Source organism: Mercenaria mercenaria, chromosome 16 (assembly GCF_021730395.1).
Source record: "Mercenaria mercenaria strain notata chromosome 16, MADL_Memer_1, whole genome shotgun sequence".
Taxonomy (NCBI): domain Eukaryota; kingdom Metazoa; phylum Mollusca; class Bivalvia; order Venerida; family Veneridae; genus Mercenaria; species Mercenaria mercenaria.
Window position 1 is genome coordinate 28,594,430 of NC_069376.1, and position 19,130 is coordinate 28,613,559.

The 19,130-nt window shown below is 33.5% G+C and overlaps 1 protein-coding gene across 1 annotated transcript in view; it reads left to right on the plus strand.

Annotated features, from left to right (window-relative positions):
- The window catches only part of LOC123540018 (uncharacterized), a 110,063-nt gene that overhangs the window by 66,846 nt on the left and 24,087 nt on the right, over positions 1-19,130 (plus strand). Inside the window, exons 26-32 of the mRNA XM_053525834.1 lie at positions 223-828; positions 1,137-1,217; positions 7,725-7,793; positions 13,386-13,442; positions 16,248-16,351; positions 17,220-17,378; positions 17,671-17,777. Of these exons, the coding sequence (XP_053381809.1) occupies positions 223-828; positions 1,137-1,217; positions 7,725-7,793; positions 13,386-13,442; positions 16,248-16,351; positions 17,220-17,378; positions 17,671-17,777 (1,183 nt within the window). The remainder of the gene's footprint in view (positions 1-222; positions 829-1,136; positions 1,218-7,724; positions 7,794-13,385; positions 13,443-16,247; positions 16,352-17,219; positions 17,379-17,670; positions 17,778-19,130) is intronic.

Genomic DNA, 19,130 nt, shown 5'->3' on the forward strand with positions numbered 1-19,130 from the left:
TTGGCTGTTGTATTTGTTTAATCTTTTTGGTGTTGTATTGGATATATTCCTACATTTTGTGTATATTTATAATCTTTTATAGTTCATTCTATTTTTATATTGATATTGTTAACCCTTTTTAACAGAAATTAGTTGTAAAAGCTTGTAAGAGTATGTATTTGTTTATTGTAGTCTTGACAACATAAAATAAATATTATCTTTTCTGATCTTTGACTAAATAAGGGCAAAGCCATGATGGAGAAGTATATGGAGTAATTGAAACTGAGAGAGGTAGGAAAAATGGAAAGAAGAGCACAGGTGATAGAAAGAAAAGGTCAAAGGAAAGAAGTCAGAGGAAGGCAAAAATTAAAGACTCAAGCCGTGAGAGAGGAAAGATTAAAGGGAAAAACGGGAGAAGAGACAGTTTATCAGATGAAGAAGTTGACCTAAATCAGTTACCAAGTATAAAAAGTCAACTGGCAAAAATATTTGAGAGTCAAAACAATAAAAGCGAAGTTAACAATGCAGATGAAGATACATCTGAAGATGAAAACATAGATGATGCTACTGACCTGGAAGAAAATTCAGATAATGAAAAAGAGATTGGTAATAATCGGTGGGAACGAAAGCGACCTACTTCAGCAGAGAGGGCAGATTTTCTTAGAGTACCTGGTATAAAATTAAAGAAATACCGCTCCATGTCCATGCCACTTTTAGGAGATATTGAGGAATTACAACAGAGGTTCGGTAAACTATCTCTGGAGCAGCTAAAAGCACCTATCAAAGTTCCGATATACCTGCCAGTATTCAAGCGAGGAAGTGTCATCTTAAAGAAGCAGTTTAAATCCAGTAGGTGGACAAAATATGTATTTTATTTATGATTTCTAACTAAATACTTGATTATTTTTTGTCACAAAATATTTTGTCAATTAATGAGTAAGATAACTATTTGTATAAATAGCTTATTTTAAAGAATCTGTTTACTTTTATCACTGCAAGGGGTAGCTATATTAAGACTCAAAATAACAAGAAAGAAAAAATGCTAATAATACATATTACACCAAAAACAGAAAATAAATATACTTAGTCTAAAAATCATTGTTTTATTGTAAAAATTTGCATTTTGCAAACAGTAATCGTTTTTGTGGTTCCTTTAGATCCAAAGAGGGTGAAAGGTCGTGAGAGGTCAATGTCAGTCTCAGTTGTGACCTTTCCACCACAGCTTGTTGACTTTGAAGGTATAAAAATCTCCTCACTGAGATAGTTTTGTATGTTGTTTGTTTTTATCAATCACATTTTTATATAAAAAAAAAATCACAATGTTTTTAATCCATTGAGTGTTGTTTTTTATTCCATCTCACCTGACTTTCATTATTTTTCAAGGGTTTGAGTATTTTGAATCAGTTGCATGTTTAACTGTGCACATTAAATTCCCTTTCACATTCCGTGTTGATACCACTAATACTTTTTATGGTTCAGTATATACAAAAATTATAAACTTTTCCTCATTAGTTTTACAGGGTCCCAAGTAAACTTTTCGCCAAAATATGTACAGAGTTTTAGGTAAACGTTTCACTGACAGATGTATGGAGTCCTCAGGTAAACTTTCTATAGAGTTGTACTGAGTCCAGGATAAACTTTTTACCCAGCAGTTATATGGAGTCCTAGCTAAACTTTCCCTGACAGTTTTATGGAGTCATATGATATTCATCACACTTAACATTCTGTACAGGTTTTTCATGTGAACTTTCTGCTTTCAGACACACGGAGACATCTCTTTTTTTCATTGTGTACCTTCAATTTAAAGCAAGTGTTTTCAGCAGAATATAGAGAAAATCTGGCGCTATGAAAATGGCATCATGGTAATAAAACTATTATGTACCGTCTATTTTCGCTTGTAAGGTGCACTCGCTTATAAGACGCACCCCGACATCCGATATGCTATCTGGGGTTACTAATTTGCATAAATTTGGATTATCTAGATTTCTAAAACCAGAAAATATTCAGCAGCTCTTAAAACTGGTCCTAATTTTTGCCTGTTTTTGCTGCCCTCAGCAAGAGGAACTATTAAATGAAATTATTTGTTACGAACTAATTTCATGAATTTCCAAATTTTGTCTTACCCATGAAATTAAATTCCAAGAACAGCTTTTATTTTACATCAAAAATCTGAAATTTACAAATTCATGTCTCTGCGAAAACACCATTTTGGCTAGAACCACGACATTGTATATATGGCCTGGAATTACAATGAATTCACAGCTAGATGTACATTTAAAATACTCCCTTATTTTACTGCATTTTCTTGTCATGATATCACTTGGTCCTGTATCAAAGGTTTTTTAGCTCATCTGATTTTTTGAAAAAAAAATGATGAGTTATTGTCATCACTTGAGCGGTTGTCGGCGTCGGCGTCGGCGTCTGCGTCGGCGTTGCCTGGTTAAGTTTTATGTTTAGGTCAGCTTTTCTCCTAAACTATCAAAGCTATTGCTTTGAAACTTGGAATACTTGTTCACCATCATAAGCTGACCCTGTATAGCAAGAAACATAACTCCATCTTGCTTTTTGCAAGATTTATGGCCCCTTTTGTACTTAGAAAATATCAGATTTCTTGGTTAAGTTTTATGTTTAGGTCAACTTTTCTCCTAAACTATCAAAGCTATTGCTTTGAAACTTGGAATACTTGTTCACCATCATAAGCAGACCCTGTACATCAAGAAACATAACTCCATCTTGCTTTTTGCAAGAATTATTGCCCCTTTTGCACTTAGAAAATCAGTTTTCTTGGTTAAGTTTTATGTTTAGGTCAGCTTTTATCCTAAACTATCAAAGCTATTGCTTTAAAACTTGCAACACTTGTTCACCATCATAAGCTGACCCTGTACAGCAAGAAACAAAACTCCATCCTGCTTTTTGCAAGATTTATGGCCCCTTTTGGACTTAGAAAATATCAGATTTCTTGGTTAAGTTTTATGTTTAGGTCAACTTTTTCTCTTAAACTATCAAAGCTATTGCTTTGAAACTTGCAACACTTGTTCACCATCATAAGCTGACCCTGTATAGCAAGCAACATAACTCCATCCTGCTTTTTGCAACAATTATTGCCCCTTTTGGACTTAGAAAATCATTTTCTTGGTTGAGTATTATGTTTAAGTTGACTTTTCTCATAAACTATCAAAGCTATTGCTTTAAAACTTGCAACAGTTTTTCACCATCATAAGTGGACACTGTACATCAAGAAACATAACTCTATCCTGCTTTTTGCAAGAATGATGGCCCATTTTATACTTAGAAAATTGGGGTAGGACAATATTTCTATTACACAAAAAAAATCAGATGAGCGTCAGCACCCGCAAGGCGGTGCTCTTGTTTAGATTAAAAATACAGTCAAAACTCAAGATCTCAAATTCACTTATCTTGAAATTCCAGTTGTCTTGGAGATATTGTCAAGTCCCGGTCTTCAAAAGAAGTGCACAAAATACTATTTTAAGTTGGATTTCAGTTATCTCCAACAGAAATGCTGGATCCCTTGGAATTTGAGATAAGGAGTTTCAACTGAACATGGCATAGATGTTTAGGAATTTTATAACTTTTGTTCAGCCAATACAAATGAAGGTTGCAGACCTGTAATAATACTCCATTTCCATGTGATTACGTATTCTCGTTTGGCCGTTAGGCTTTGCTTGGATATGAATGGAACTCAATGCACACAATCATTATTATTATGGCTTTCCATGAAATCTGGAAAATGATGAAGTTATATACAGAGAATACATAATTTGCCGACAACACATAATTTGCCGATAATTTGTCATGGGTCCGCTACCTTAATGGAAATGTTTAGTAAGCTCAGAGGCCCGTTTTGTGAAACATGCTACCTTAACTTAGGACAAAGTTTGACCTTAGGAGTTTCCTGTTTCATGAATGTCATTTTGAATAGATTCATGTTGACTATTTGGCTATTCTTAGAATTTCAGCCAAAGAAAAATAAAATAGATCTGTCATAAAATTTAATTAAAGACCCCTTTTTAGAAAAGATACAAGCTATGTTCTATAAAATAAACATGTTTCAAAAGTCCATACTTAGGATCGAGAGAACTTAGGATTTCATGAAACAAGTCCCAGTTTTTTTAAGATACTAGTATGACAATTTTTCATTAGGTCATGAATTACAGTTGCTGAATTCATTAATTATTAATCATTTGACAAGGATTAACCTTAAACTCTGGAGATATAGCCTTTATCTGACCAGTCTGTATGTTGTGAGTAGATATAGACTGTGTAACCAGTTGAAGAACAATAGGCAAGCGGAGGAGTGTATTTGTTTAACTTTTATACCAGTATTTGCTTTTCAATTCACCTTAACGGGTGAAATTTGATAATTGGAAGAATAAAAGACTGTTTGAACTGTGACCCAAACTTTATAGACTTAAAGACAAACTACTTAGACTTGTAACACAATAAGTTAGATATTAAAATAAGTTAAGACAAAGCTTAGTTTCTCGTATATGTTTTTGTTGTTGTTGTTTTGTGTCCTGTAAAGGAAGATATTTATCTAAGAGGCTAATTTATTATGGTGGAAGAAGCTTGATCACTGGCAGCCCGCAACTGTTGGTTTAAGATGCTCTGTAGGGTATAAACCGTATAATATTTACTGTTTTCAAGAGAGTCAAAGGCCAGTTATAAAATATGTTGAAGTGTTCCTGGAATAATTTTGGGTCAGTCCCGGGGCAGATTTAGCTAATAATCAGCAGTCTTTTATTGACAGAACATTTCTTAAACTTTCCCTTGCAAGCAGGCTTTATTTTTTATTGTGTACAGAACTGAGACTAATCATTTAACAAGTCATGGCAAAGCAAATGAAAAATAAATTTCTTATAAGTCATATTTTCTTTAAAAAAAAAAAATTGTAAAAATATTTAGAATTATAAACACTTATGTGTATTATTTTTTAACAGAAGTATCAAATTTCTATGAAAGAAAAGTTCCCCTTTAATTTATTATTTGTTTAAATTATCTCAGTGCATGATAATGTTTCAGTTCCATTCATTGAAATGTTTAAAGTGAAATTTAATAGCTGACCCTTTAAACTCTCGACATGGTGAGAAGTCATAATGAAACAACTTTTGTTTAAAATTTTGTTAAAATAATTTTAATGCTGTTGCAAATAAAAAAGAATAAGTTAAATTAGTGCAAAAAATACTGAATATCGGTGAAAACATTTTATTGCTGTTGTCAATGGTTATTGGTGACTATGTCTTTGGATCTAGTTTTTGAATAATAGTTGAAATAAAAAAATGTTTTATGAAGATGTAATTTATTGTTGTTAGTTGGATGTCTGTGTAGAAGTTTAAAAAAAACAAAAAACAACAGAATTAACCATTAAGAGTACCAAAACAAGCAGCAAAAGAATTGAGGCAGATGCCTTCTTCTGCACAACTTTTGTCGAAATAGAAACTGACAAATTTTAAGGGATTATAAACAAAAAGATCTGTCCTGGACATTATATCTCAGGTAATAGAGTGCCTTTAGATCAGTTTGTGTTCATGCAAATGTGTTTTCTAATGTTGGAGAGTTACTGTGAAATCATTTTTATTCGCGTAGGACGAATTTTTCGCGTATTTCGCGCTAGGACCGATGCGAGAATTTAAGACCGCACTATTATTTTTTTTTAATTCTATTTTTCATTTATAAATTGAAAATGCGCGAATTAATGCCCGGGGGAAACAGTCCTTTTTGACGTTTGCGCGAAATTTCATGCCAGCGAATTTAAATGATTTCACAGTATGTCGCTGAGGCAAGTGAAATACAACAGTGTGGTTAAAGTTTCATATAACAAATTTGAAATGATATTTCCCTTTTCTTTGTTGTATTGCACAGACTTTATATCATAAGACAGGGCAAGAAGACCTTCATCCTTTGATTTTGAATGCGTAAGACAAAACTCCTTCCATACATTCAAAATCATGAGGACTTGAGGATGGGGAGGATCCATCTTTTACAGGGAGGGGTTTTGTCTGAGGAGTTGTTTTGACCAACACCTCTTTGCAATCTTCAAATGTGTTTAATAATGAAATTTATGGATAGAAATATGTTAAAAAGAAGACTTAAGATAGAAATCCATGAATTTCAAAATGTAAACAAAATCTGTATATCTATCGAAAGAACCTTCCCCGTGAAATCCACGACTGTCAGGCAGACCTAAATATGATTACATTGTAAGGTAATCAGTTGAATTACATTTAAGATTATCCCTGTATTAAATTACAATTACTTTCAGTGTAATCATGATAACTTCATGATTACTTTGATTACTTTATAATTCAAAAACTTTTTAAAAGTATATCTGCTTTAATAAGGTAGAGAATATAATTGAGCCGTGCCATGAGAAAATCAACATAGTGGCTTTGCGACCGGCAAGGATCCAGACCAGCCTGGGCATCCGTGCAGTCTGGTCAGGATCCATGCTGTTCGCTTAAACAGTTTCTCTAATTCCAATAGGCTCTGAAAGTGGACAACATGGATCCTGACCAGACTGCGCAGATGCGCAGGCTGGTCTGAATCCATGCTGGTCGCAAAGCCACTATGTTGGTTTTCTCATGGCACGGCTCAATTATATATTATCATAATTCTGTAGTATTTCAATTAGCTGATTATTTTATCATTTTTAGGTATGGGCAAGATAGTTATTATTATTATTAATTGCCTAAAATTAATTTGAGCAGTTTTGTAATTCAGTATGTTGATGTTAATAATTTAGAAATTAAAAGTATATTGGTTTTATTTTCAGATAGATAAGAAAAATGGAAGCACATAATTGATACTTTGAAATCATTAATTTTAATTTCGTGGTCATGAAATTTTGTGGGTTTGACGAAAATGGGATATGAATTCGTGGATTTCAACTTTTGAACACAAAATGAATGGGAATTTAACTTGTTTATTAGGATTTAATTACAAGGATTGACCAAACAATCATCATAGAAATCCACAAAAAATTCATCCTTGACAAAATTTAGTCCCCCACAAAAATAAGTCCCCTACAAATTTTAATGATTTCTCAGTGTTTTTTTGCACGATTGTTTACTTTTGTACCAGATTATGTTTGTGTTAAACATGTACGTTTGCATGGAATATCACTAGCATGATTGTAATTTTGATGTGTACATTTTTTCCACACAACTATATTAATAGGTATATTGTATTTATTTTCATGTTTGATTGTGTATGATATTGTAAACATGTACATGTATTTTTTGATGTTTTTAAACATGTATCGTTTATGTTTTTACTTTTATAACTCATTGTGTTTTAAAAGTCCATTTTTGGACTAAATTGCTTTCTATTTTCCAGCCATTTTTCATTGGCCATAATAATAATATAGAATGCAGTTTATTGGTATTATAACAATTGAATGAATTCACATTATAATATGATTGATTAAAAAAGTACATATTTAGATATTTTTAAAATTTTATTGCTTCTGTTTGTAGTTTAATTTGTGTGCCCTGAAACTCAAGGTAGCGGGCCTTTAATGACAATTGGTAATTTCCGTATGATTATGTATTCTTGTATGGCTAAATATGCCCCTTTTTGGACGAAAATACCGAAATCTCATATGGAGAATTGTACGTAATCAAACAAAGTTTTCAATTGTCATTATTGGTCCACTACCTTAAAATGGGGGAGCAGTTTCATTATTGCTTAATTCTGAAGTTGATTTTGTAACAATTTTGTAATTTCAGATACAACAAATAAATCAGAACCTTTAGAGCCCGTAAGGGAGGAAACTCTTACAATAACTCCAGATATGGGTAGGTGTATGATCTTTGGATTATCTCTCTTTGTTATTTATAGCAGAGCCATATTCATTTATCACCTATTTGCAAACATTTTTCAGATAGTGTGCTTACATTATGACTGTAGGAAACACTGTTACAACAGGGGGCTAAGATAGTACAATATATTTTGAAATTATCTAATTTTGTGGGAATTAAAATTTGAAGTTTTCGCAAAACTGACTATTTCCTGGGTGGTATGAATTTTTGACTTCAAAGATGGTAAGTTAACGAGAATGAAAAATTTGCTTACACCTCAAGATTTCATTCCCTGGATTGACCCATCAACAAAGTCCATGAAAATTAGTTCCCTATGAAAAATATTGATTTTACAGTTACATCTTGTATCAAAAACTAGATCACTATGTCAGTAGATTATAGCATAGAAAACCCCTTGTTAATACTCAAAACGTTGCATATTTTACCAGATATTTATGAAATATCATCAATGTTTGTCTTAATAATTATAAAATTTATGGCAGTTTCGAATTGGTTAGATAAAAGAAGAATATGATTATTTTTCTATAAAACACTTTTTTGACTAAATCTTAATGAAACGTTACTTTTCTATATACTCAGGTGAGCGAATTAGGGCCAACATTGTTCTCTAATTTGCTATTGTTGGCAATAATTACGTTTCTCACATTTTTTTTATGGTATCAAGCTAAGAGAAAGTCATCACAAAAATATTTTAAAACACGCTGATTGAATGAATAAAATGTTTGATAAGAAATAATTAATTTTCTATCGGATTTGTATTATTTAAATCTTCAATAATTGATTGGTTTATTGTAAGTTCATTAAAATCAATTAAAACTGAAATAAACTGCGGTCTTAAAAAGACTTTTATGCGACTTAGCAACATTTAATTGTGACATGAAATGTACAACTTAGGAATATTATGTGCAAATAATGCTTCTTTTCAAGTACTGATGTTATCTATGTTTAACAAGTAGGGATGATTTTAAAGGTTTATACCATATTTTGGGTGAAAAATATGTTTGACATTCTTCTGTTAAAAGCTGAAGCCTTTCAGTGTTTAGTTGACAAGTTAAGATAGATGATGACCTTCCAATTTTGAGCATTTGTGGGCGCAAGGAAGTCCAGAAAATAGTGCCTTTGGGGACAGCTTGATACCTCATTGATGTTGTAGACCCTTAACCTTTAGCCTGCTGTCTGCAAGTGATTCTGCCTTTGCTGTTCAGTCAGTATATTTTTTTTGAACACCCCTTCAAATAATAAATGGTACTGCCAAAATTGAATGATGGACCAGTCTATGTTAGAAATTTAGCAGGCTAAGTGTTATTGTCAATCAGAATTTTCATTGGGATCAGCAATTTTGGCTGCCCTAGCAATAGTTTTTGTAACAACTAGAGAAAGCAAAATTCATACAGGGAAAACATAATATTGAATAGAAATCCTACCTTAAGACCTAATTTCCTTTATTAACCCTTACCCTGCTAAATTTCTAAAATGGACTGGTCCATCACTCAGTTTGGACAATACTATTTATTACTTGAAGGGGTGTTCACTGAAAATTTACTGACTGAATAGCGAATAGTGCAGACCATGATTAGCCTGCACGGATTTGCAGGCTAATCTTGGTCTGCACTGGTCCCAAAGGCCGAATAACTCGCCGCCAGCAGGCTAAAGGTTAATCAGGGACTTACATACTTCTGGGTGAAAGATATTTTCATATGTTTAAGCTTTAAACAGGTTGACTTTTTCTTTTTAAAGTTACTTGCTGTAAAGAGATCCTGTCACAACAATTAATTTAACAACTGACAATGTTCCTCATCTTATTTTACAGTCATTCCGTTTCTTTTCTCCATAATTTTCACCATCATCTTTGCCATCATCATCATCATCATAATCTTCATCATAATCTTTGCCATTATTAATATCATTATCTTCATCAATATTGTCATTGTCATCATTCTCGTCGTCTTCACCATTGCTATCATCATCATCATTGGTATTGATATCGACCTTTATTGTCATCATCTCATTTTTTATCATCAGCAGCAACACCAGCTTTAATTTAAGAGTTATCTAGGTTTTGTATTCATTATGCTATCGGATGAATAATTCCTATCACTAATTCATTATTTAATAATGTTTATGCATTTAAACTGCTAGAAGTACAGTCTCTTCCTTTAACCAATATTTCGGCTTGAGAATTTTCAAAATACCACCTGATGACATAGTTGGCACGTTTGATTAAATAATTGAGGACATTATGGAACGATATTCCTTATTGTCAGCACCGGCTATAAGAACAATAGGCATTAAGCCTATAGAATGACTTACAAGTTTTTTATCAATAAAAAAGTTGAGATCACTATGATCTTGCCAATTTGATCGTAGACGATTTGTTAAAATTATTGGTTTGATTAAAATCTGCTAAATTATTGCTTAAATCATTACATGAGTGGTATTTAGTTAAATTAAAGTTAATTACATATATGTTTGAAAAGGAGATATTTGTGCAAAAAAAAGAAAATATCCTGTAAATTTGCAGACTGAAATAATTGTTTCTTTTAAGTGCATAGAAAATTTTTAATTGAAAAGTGAAAAGGAGAATAAAAGATATAAGACTGCGATAATAGACCAAGTTGTTGAATTAAAATTTTGGATTTTATGTCTGTCAAAAATTTGTGAAAGTGAAAAGACAGGAAAATTGCTTCCATTTGAATAGTTGCCATATATATTTATAAGGATGTTATAAATATGTAAATAAAACAGTTTGAAAGGAAATTCAAATGGGGAAATGGGACATTAGATATATAAATAAAAAATACGGCTATTTTGTCTTGGACATAAGCGTAAAAAATAAGAAATGTATTATTATATATGACAGTGGAAGCTCAAATGCTCAATGAATAAATTAGATATAAAGATCATTTCTTGGACTTTTTAATTTTAGAATTTTTTTTTTTAATTTCCGAATACGGCTAAAATGTCCCAGCAACAATATTTAGGGGGCTCCATAAAGGAGTCCTTGTCTCGGCAGGCAAGTTTTACCGTTTCTCGAGGAAACAGTTTTATTTCGCTAGCAAATAGTCATGCTAACGGTATTGATGGCTTACAAACTGAAGCAACGATCGAGGGATCTATCAAGATTTTGTCGGTTAAGTCACCCAGTGAAGAGCATTCTGCGTATATTAGGGACTCCACAAAATTTTCTACCCGGGATCGGTTAATGCAAGATTTCTTACATCGTCAGAGACGGGTAGGAAGTGGTGGTACTACTGTATCAAGAGGTTAGCATCAGTTCTGTAAAAAGGGTTTATTTCTGTATCTTATCAGTATGAAAATAAAAATTTATTATGTTATTATAATGATAATTACCGTAAGTTAGTTCTGAATGTGTTTCAATGGGCAGTGTCATGTGACAGTTCGGGTACCAAAGAAAATAGAAAAAAATGTCAGTTCTACTAGTAAGTCAGGATAAGGTGTCAGTTGAGAAGATTTTTATAAACACATTTATTGTTTGTTACGTGTGAGCCAGGGGCAGATCCAGGATTTCAGTTCAGGGTGGTTGCAGAATTTCTAGCGGGGTCTGGTGACAATTGCCCCACGGAATAATTGTTTAAAATGTGCAAATAGTTGTTATATTTTTGAAGCCTAAATATTTTAAATTTGTAAATTAAAAAGCAACTTGATCAAAACAATAGCTTTTAAATTTGACTTTTTTCCTTGCCCTCCTCGGCAGTTATAGATATTTTTTATATCATGTTTTGTGCGAGTTACAAGCCGAACATTTCATCTATTTCTACTTTAGGCAATAAAAATATATGGTCTCTAGATTTTAGAGGGGCTTGAAGGGTGTGCATCCCTCTGGATCATTTGTAAACAAATCAGTTATCAAGTAAATTATTTCTATCATATTGAGATCAATGTGAGAATGCTAGCCATGATATAAAAGATAAAACATGTTTATATTGAACTACCCAACTGACAAATTGTCTTGAATGATTTGTACTTTCAGTATTTTGTGATAACAGGTTTTATAAGAATTCATCAATACACTGGGTGGTTTAATTAAGGTGATGAACAAGGAAACTGTTTGTTTTAATGGTAGTTTTATTTCATAATCAGTCTGCCTTAGAAATTTTATGAATTGAGTTATGAAACCAGATACGACTTTCTTTGATTGAGAATTGATTGTATTGATTTAATAAAAAAAAGACGTTGCCATATTTGTTTGCAGAAGCTGGGGTATCCTTTTCTTGGAAAGTTTTAACTCATTGCTGTGATTTTTATCAAGCCAGCTTCTTGTGTGCTTGACAACGATGTCAGAATGGATGCAGGGTGCATGTGCTTTGGGGTATCAGTACTGTATGCATCAGTCAGATTTTGTTGAGATTGTAACATTTGCATACATGGAGAAACATTTTATGCCCGAGGGCATTTTAGCAATTGAACTGTCCTTCCATATGTCCATTTAGTAAATAAGTTTGTCTGTCTGACAGATCGCCTACATCCCATATTAATGACCTGATAAAGTTCTTAAACACACCCAACAAATCTTTAGGCAAGACCTACAAAGTGACTTAATAAATATATAAATAACCTTGAGCCGTACTGGAGCCGAGACCATACCTATCATGCCAGTACTGCTTTTTTTCCAGGAAGCAGAGTGGTTCAAATGAGCTTGAAGCTTTCATCACAAACAAGCTTGAATGAATTAGTATAAACTAAACTAAAAGCATCATAAAATTTCATGCTAAACAGTGATTTTTTTTTTAGCCCAATCTGACTAAAGTACATCTCCTATTACGCTACGCATAGGATCTGAAAACGACCTATTCATTGCCTCGTTCTGACGGCTCTTTCGCAAGCCAATCAGAGCCTGGCTTACAACATCTTGCAAATCTACATGTAGCATTGACTTTTTATATTTACAATTCTTATGTCGTAATGTATCAGATAGCCGTTTAGGTCAGTCGGTAGGCCACTTGCTTTGTAAGCGAGTGGCCCCGGGTTCGATTCCTGGAATAACCGCATATTTTTCTTATCCTTTGACAATCGAACAAGTCGTCTGATTGGATAACATAAAAATAGCAATAATGGAAATCCAAAATATACAGAAGACGAATGTGAATGGGTTGTTCTCAGATCTTCGTTTAGAAGATCAAGTACTTTAGTCAGATTGTTTTTAGCCATTTGTAGTGCTGAATATGGGCTGTTTCCCCTTGCAAAAAAACTTCCATTTTTCCCAAAAAATTTATTATTTCCCAAATATATTTCACATTTCCCCTTCTGATGGATTGTTTTCAATTAAAATTCACCAAGTCTGTATCGCATCATTGACAGACAGCATTTTGTTATTAAGTGAAAATGAGTCAGTCAAGAGCTAGTCCATTTTGTCTTAGATATTTCAGTAGAAAAGGCAAAAAAATCAACAACTTAAGAAAAAAACAAGCTTGCCATTATTTTCCCAATTTCTGGATTTGTTGCGCTTATTTTCCCAATTCCACGGTCACAGGTAGTTAAATTATTTCCAAGAAAAAATCACTGCTAAAGCATACAACAGATTTTACAGCATTCTTTTACAATTTTCAGGTTTGTCTGAGAGGACCGGAACTCCGCTACAGCTTAGAGTACAGTCTCCAGTACCAGGTTTATATTTTTTTGCTTTATATGTTTTTGTGAATCTTGTATTCCATCGAATTTTATAACCAGTGTGCTTACTTGTGGATTTGATATTATAATACATTTTGTACTAACAACAGCTTACAGTGTATGCACTTTTATGTTTTTAGTTGCTTTTTATGTAGCTCATAATTATATACATATCAGATACATCTGAGTTTAAGTAATGACATAAATAGGCTTTATATAGCAAAATGAAACCAGAAATGTTTGTTTGTTTTTTATGCAGAATCAAAATGAGCCACGCCATGAGAAATCCAACATAGTGGCTTTGTGAATAGCATGGATCAAGATCCATGCTGTTCGCTAAAGGTTTCTCAAATTGCAATAGGCTTTGAAAGCGAACAGCATGGATCCTGACCAGACTGCGCGGATGCACAGGCTGGTCTGAATCCATGCTGGTTGCAAAGCCACTATGTTGGTTTTCTCATGGCGCGGCTCAAATATCTTTCACTTCTTAGCACCGTTGACATGGGTAGCCATTGGTGCACTTGAGTGAGAGGAGTTTAACTGTATCATACAACATTGATGTAGTTTGTAGTAATTAAATTTTATGCATGCTCGTTTTTATCACAGAATATTTTATGCTGATGTTGTCATGGTTGAAATTCTGTATCAGTAACGTAGATTTATTTCAAAATTTCTGATTAAAATTAATAAAAGAAGCAAGTTATTTTCACAATATATCAAAATTGAAGAAATATTATTGTATTAGTAAGGGAAAGTTCTTTTAAATAAATATTTATTACTCTGAAGGGAAAACTGTATAATGATTAAGGTGACAAAATGGAATTGAATTTTTTTTTTGTGACACTGGAAGCTTGGCGCAAACTTTTAAAGAACTGGAAAAATTGAAATTTGTTGTTAAAAAATTCAGAAATTAAATGAAGTTTTAGTATTTTGAGAGTTTATTACCTCTAAAAAGTTATGAATGAACTGTATGCAGATTTTTAATGATGACCACAGAAGCTTGTACTAACATAATTTAGCCATATAATCCATGCTTTTTATGTGTGTTGGTTTAGTGTTATACTACAAAGAATTGGGAAACGCTTCTTCCTACTTAACCCTTACCCTGCTAAATTTCTAAAATGGACTGGTCCATCTGACAATTTGGGCAGTACCATTTATTATTTAATGGGGGTGTTTACTAAAAATTTACTGACTAGATAGCAAAAAGTGCATCTGTGCAGGCTGATCTTGGTCTGCAATGGTCGCAATGGCAGAATCACTCAGGCAGCAGGCTAAAGATTAATTTCAATTTGGTGAAAAACATGTGCATTTTTTATTTGCCATGATTTTAACAGCTTGAAACATTATTTGAGCCATGCCATGAGAAAGGCAACATAGTGGGTTTGTGACCAGCATGGGTCCAGACCAGCCTGCGCATCCGCGCAGCCTGTCAGGATCCATGCTGTTTGCTTTCAAAGACTATTGTAATTAGCGAAACCATTCGCAACTTTCCCGTGGCAAGGCTCATTTGTCTGATAGTTTTTGTGGTATAATACTGTATGGTTTCTTGAAACATATTTTTGAGTGGGAGGGAGACGGAGGGGTAGTGGAAGAGGGAGGGAGGGAAGTGCATACAAGTGGTTGAAATTTCAATAGGAGCATGTCATAGGTATTTTTAAACTACTGATTTCTAGTAAATTCCTTGTAATTCTTATATTTTGATAAAAAAATTGGTTTAACAAATTTTTTTAAACATATAAATGTGTACATCTAGCAGTACCGTTCTAACCTTTTAACTACCATAGCTCGCAGAATATAATTAAGCATAAGACTCCTGTGCGAACAAGAACTCCAATACCTCACATACCACATTGTCTCAAGAAACCATTTTACTTGCAACAGACATTGCTTTTATCAGCTTGCTTGCACATAAACGCTTGATTTTGCTTTTTTGTATACATTTGTGTTCCTAACAGCCAAAACTAACCATGTGATTCACCATGTTACAGACAGAAACAAGGGAGGCAATCGCACAAGTAGGAAAGTAAAATTTAAGGTCAATGAAACTGAAAACACTGAACTAGTCAATGCTGGCAATGAACAAAGTTTGACTAAAGTGTCCACTGATGAACATGATATTAGTGGTGTCAGTGCTGATGAATTTAATGAGAAGAAGTTGTCAGTAGGGCAGATTTTTAGAAGTCATACATTCGGTAGTTTAGAAGATGGAGTAATTTACAATAATTACGTTGCAGGTAAAAATAGAAATGAGAAAAAACCAACATAGTGCATTTGTGACCATCATGGATCCAGACCAGCCTGCGCATTTGAGTAGTTGGGTCAGGATCCATACTGTTTGCAATTAGAGAAACAGTGAGCGAACATCATGGCTTCTAACCAGACTGCATGGATCATCAGCAGTGCAAGCTGGTCTGGATTTATGCTGGTCACAAATGCCCTATGTTGGTTTTCTTATGGTGCAGCTCAAATTACATCTTGGAACTATTTTAAATTGGTTTGTATGCACAACAGTTTTAAATTAGAATGTGGCATGTTTGCAAACAGTAGAGGTTATGTCCCCATGATATTTTCGTGAAATTTATGTTTGTATTTATATTAAATGATTCTAAAATAACTGAACCACTATCTTTATTATTGGCAGTTACGTGAAATAAGTGCAGATATTCAGTCTTGTATTTCTTTATTACATTCTCTGTTTAATACTTTTATAAAATCTGTGTTATTTTTGTTAAACATGATACAAATGAATATGTATTTTGGTAAGAAATCATTTGTTGAATGATTGTTAAATAATCACAGATAAGCCACCACGTTCAGTATCGCCACCCAAAAAGAGGGAGATTGTGAAGAAGGTAAAGAAACCACCACCTGTGTCTCCTGCTCCTGTGCCGGTAGAGCCAAAGGTACCATAATTGTATCTTAATATGTGTTATTGTAAATGTTATTTAATATTTGTTTTATGCAATATTCTCATGGTGCTTGAGTTAGTAATGGTAATCATTCTATCAACCCAATATTCTGGGATTCCATACAAGTACTAATCTACCTGTTAATGACAACTTCTCACATGTATTAGAGATGAAGGATGAACAGCATCAGGTTTATTCTATGAAATAGTCATGAAGAACATGCATGTTTTGGGATTGTATTAAATAGTTATGGGGAACAAATATGCATTGGAATCATATTAAAAAGTCATGCTTGCTTTATGGCATCAGTGAGTCATGGGGAACATGCTTGTTATGAGATTGCATCAGGTGGTCATGGGGAACATGCATGCTATGAGATTGCAGCATTTTATCATTAGGAGCATGGCATTGCATGTATGTGGACTGCATCAGATAGTTGTGGGGAACATGCATGCATCAGGATTGCATAAGATAGTCTCAGGGAACATCCATGCTTTATGACTACATACAATAGTCATAGGGAATATGCATTCAGGTAATCTTGAGGGGGCATGCATGCTTTAGGATTGCGTCAGATAGTCCTGGGGGATGTGTGTGCTTTGGGATTGCATCAGATAGTCATAGGGAACATTCATGCTTTAGAAAAGTTTGGATCTCTAATCTATCTAAAGATTTCTTCTCGGATTTTCTTGAATGAAAATTTAAAAGTATGCATTTGCAAAAAAAATGTACAGAGTGGTGGTAACTGATCATATTTAAATATTATATTGAATATTTTTACCAGTTAGGGACCTTTTATCTAAAATCTAGTAATGATAATAATTAGAACTTAATAATTTTTTACCATTTTATGTTTTTACAGCCACCCACCCCAGTTAAGGAAAAGACACCCAGTCCTGTACCTGTGGAAGAAGAAAGACCGGTATCAAGGGAGATCAGTTTTGATTTTGTTAAAGAAAAGTCAGTACCAGAGTTACCTCCCATAGAAATTCCAGAACTTCCAGAAATACAAGAAAGACAGGTAAGATGTTGTAAATTTGTATATCTAATAATATTTCCATGACAATGAGATAAACCAACAAACAATTTTAAAATAATTTATTTTATATGACTGTTTAGATTAGCTAATATTTGCTTTTACTTTCGGTACAGTTTACTAACAGAATAGAACACAAATTCAGATTACTTGTTGACATGAAATGGCATTATCACCAAGAAGTACAACCAAATTAGAAATGTGAAATCTAAATTTCTAATTTGTTGTGATCACAAGAGGTCATATAATCATGTTTAATTTTCAATATTTTTTTCAGTCTGAATACAAAGGTGTGAAGAAGGAAAGAAAACTGATAGAAGTGACACCAGAGATTCCAGAGCCCAAGAAGAAGTTGCCTCCACCTCCAAAAGTTGCTCCTAGAATGTAAGTTACCTTTTACCTCCAACCCCTTCTAGAATGTAAGTTACCATTTACCACCGCCTCTATCCTAGAATGTAAGCTATCTTTTACCTCCAACTCTGTCCTAGAATGTAAGTTACCTTTTACCTCCAACTCCATCCTAGAATGTAAGTTACCATTTACCACCTCCTCTATCCTAGAATGTAAGCTACTTGTTACCTCCAACTCTGTCCTAGAATGTAAGTTACGATTTACTTCCAACTCCATCCTAGAATGTAAGTTACCTTTTACCTCCAACTCTGTCCTAGAATGTAAGTTAACTTTTACCTCCGCCTCTATCCTAGAATGTAAGCTACCTTTTGCCTCCAGCTCCATCCTAGAATGTAAGTTACCTTTTACCTCCAACTCCATCCTAGAATGTAAGTTACCATTTACCACCTCCTCTATTCTAGAATGTAAGTTACCTTTTACCTCCAACTCTGTCCTAGAATGTAAGTTACGATTTACTTCCAACTCCATCCTAGAATGTAAGCTACCTTTTGCCTCCAGCTCCATCCTAGAATGTAAGCTACCTTTTACCTCCAGCTCCATCCTAGAATGTAAGTTACCTTTTACCTCCAGCTCCATCCTAGAATGTAAGTTACCTTTTACCTCCAGCTCCATCCTAGAATGTAAGTTACCTTTTACCTCCAGCTCCATCCTAGAATGTAAGTTACCATTTACCTCCAGCTCCATCCTAGAATGTAAGCTACCTTTTGCCTCCAGCTCCATCCTAGAATGTAAGTTACCTTTTACCTCCAGCTCCATCCTAGAATGTAAGGTACCATTTACCACCATCTCTGTCCTAGAATGTAAGGTACCATTTACCACCATCTCTGTCCTAGAATGTAAGTTACTGTTTACCTCCATCTTCTTTCAAGAATGTAAGTTACTGTTTACCTCCATCTTCTTTCAAGAATGTAAGTTACTGTTTACCTCCATCTTCTTTCAAGAATGTAAGTAATGTTTTACCTCCATCACCATTCCACATTGTAAGTTGGCATCTACCTCCATCTTCATCTAAGAATTATTGTTATATTTTACTGCCATCTCCATTCTAGAATAAATGTTATGATTTACTGCTATCTTCATTCTAGAATGAATGTTATGATTTACTGCCATCTTCATTCTAGAATGCAAGTAATTTTTAACCTCTACCTTCATTTAGATTATAGTTATCTTTTACCTCCACCAACATTCTAGAATATAAGTTATGTTCTACCCCCTCTACAGTTATCTTCTACCTGCATGCTCGATCCTAGAATGAAAGTTATGTTTTTTTTTCTTTTTACAGATTTTATTTACCTCCTTCCACATCCTATATTTTAAGTTATCTTT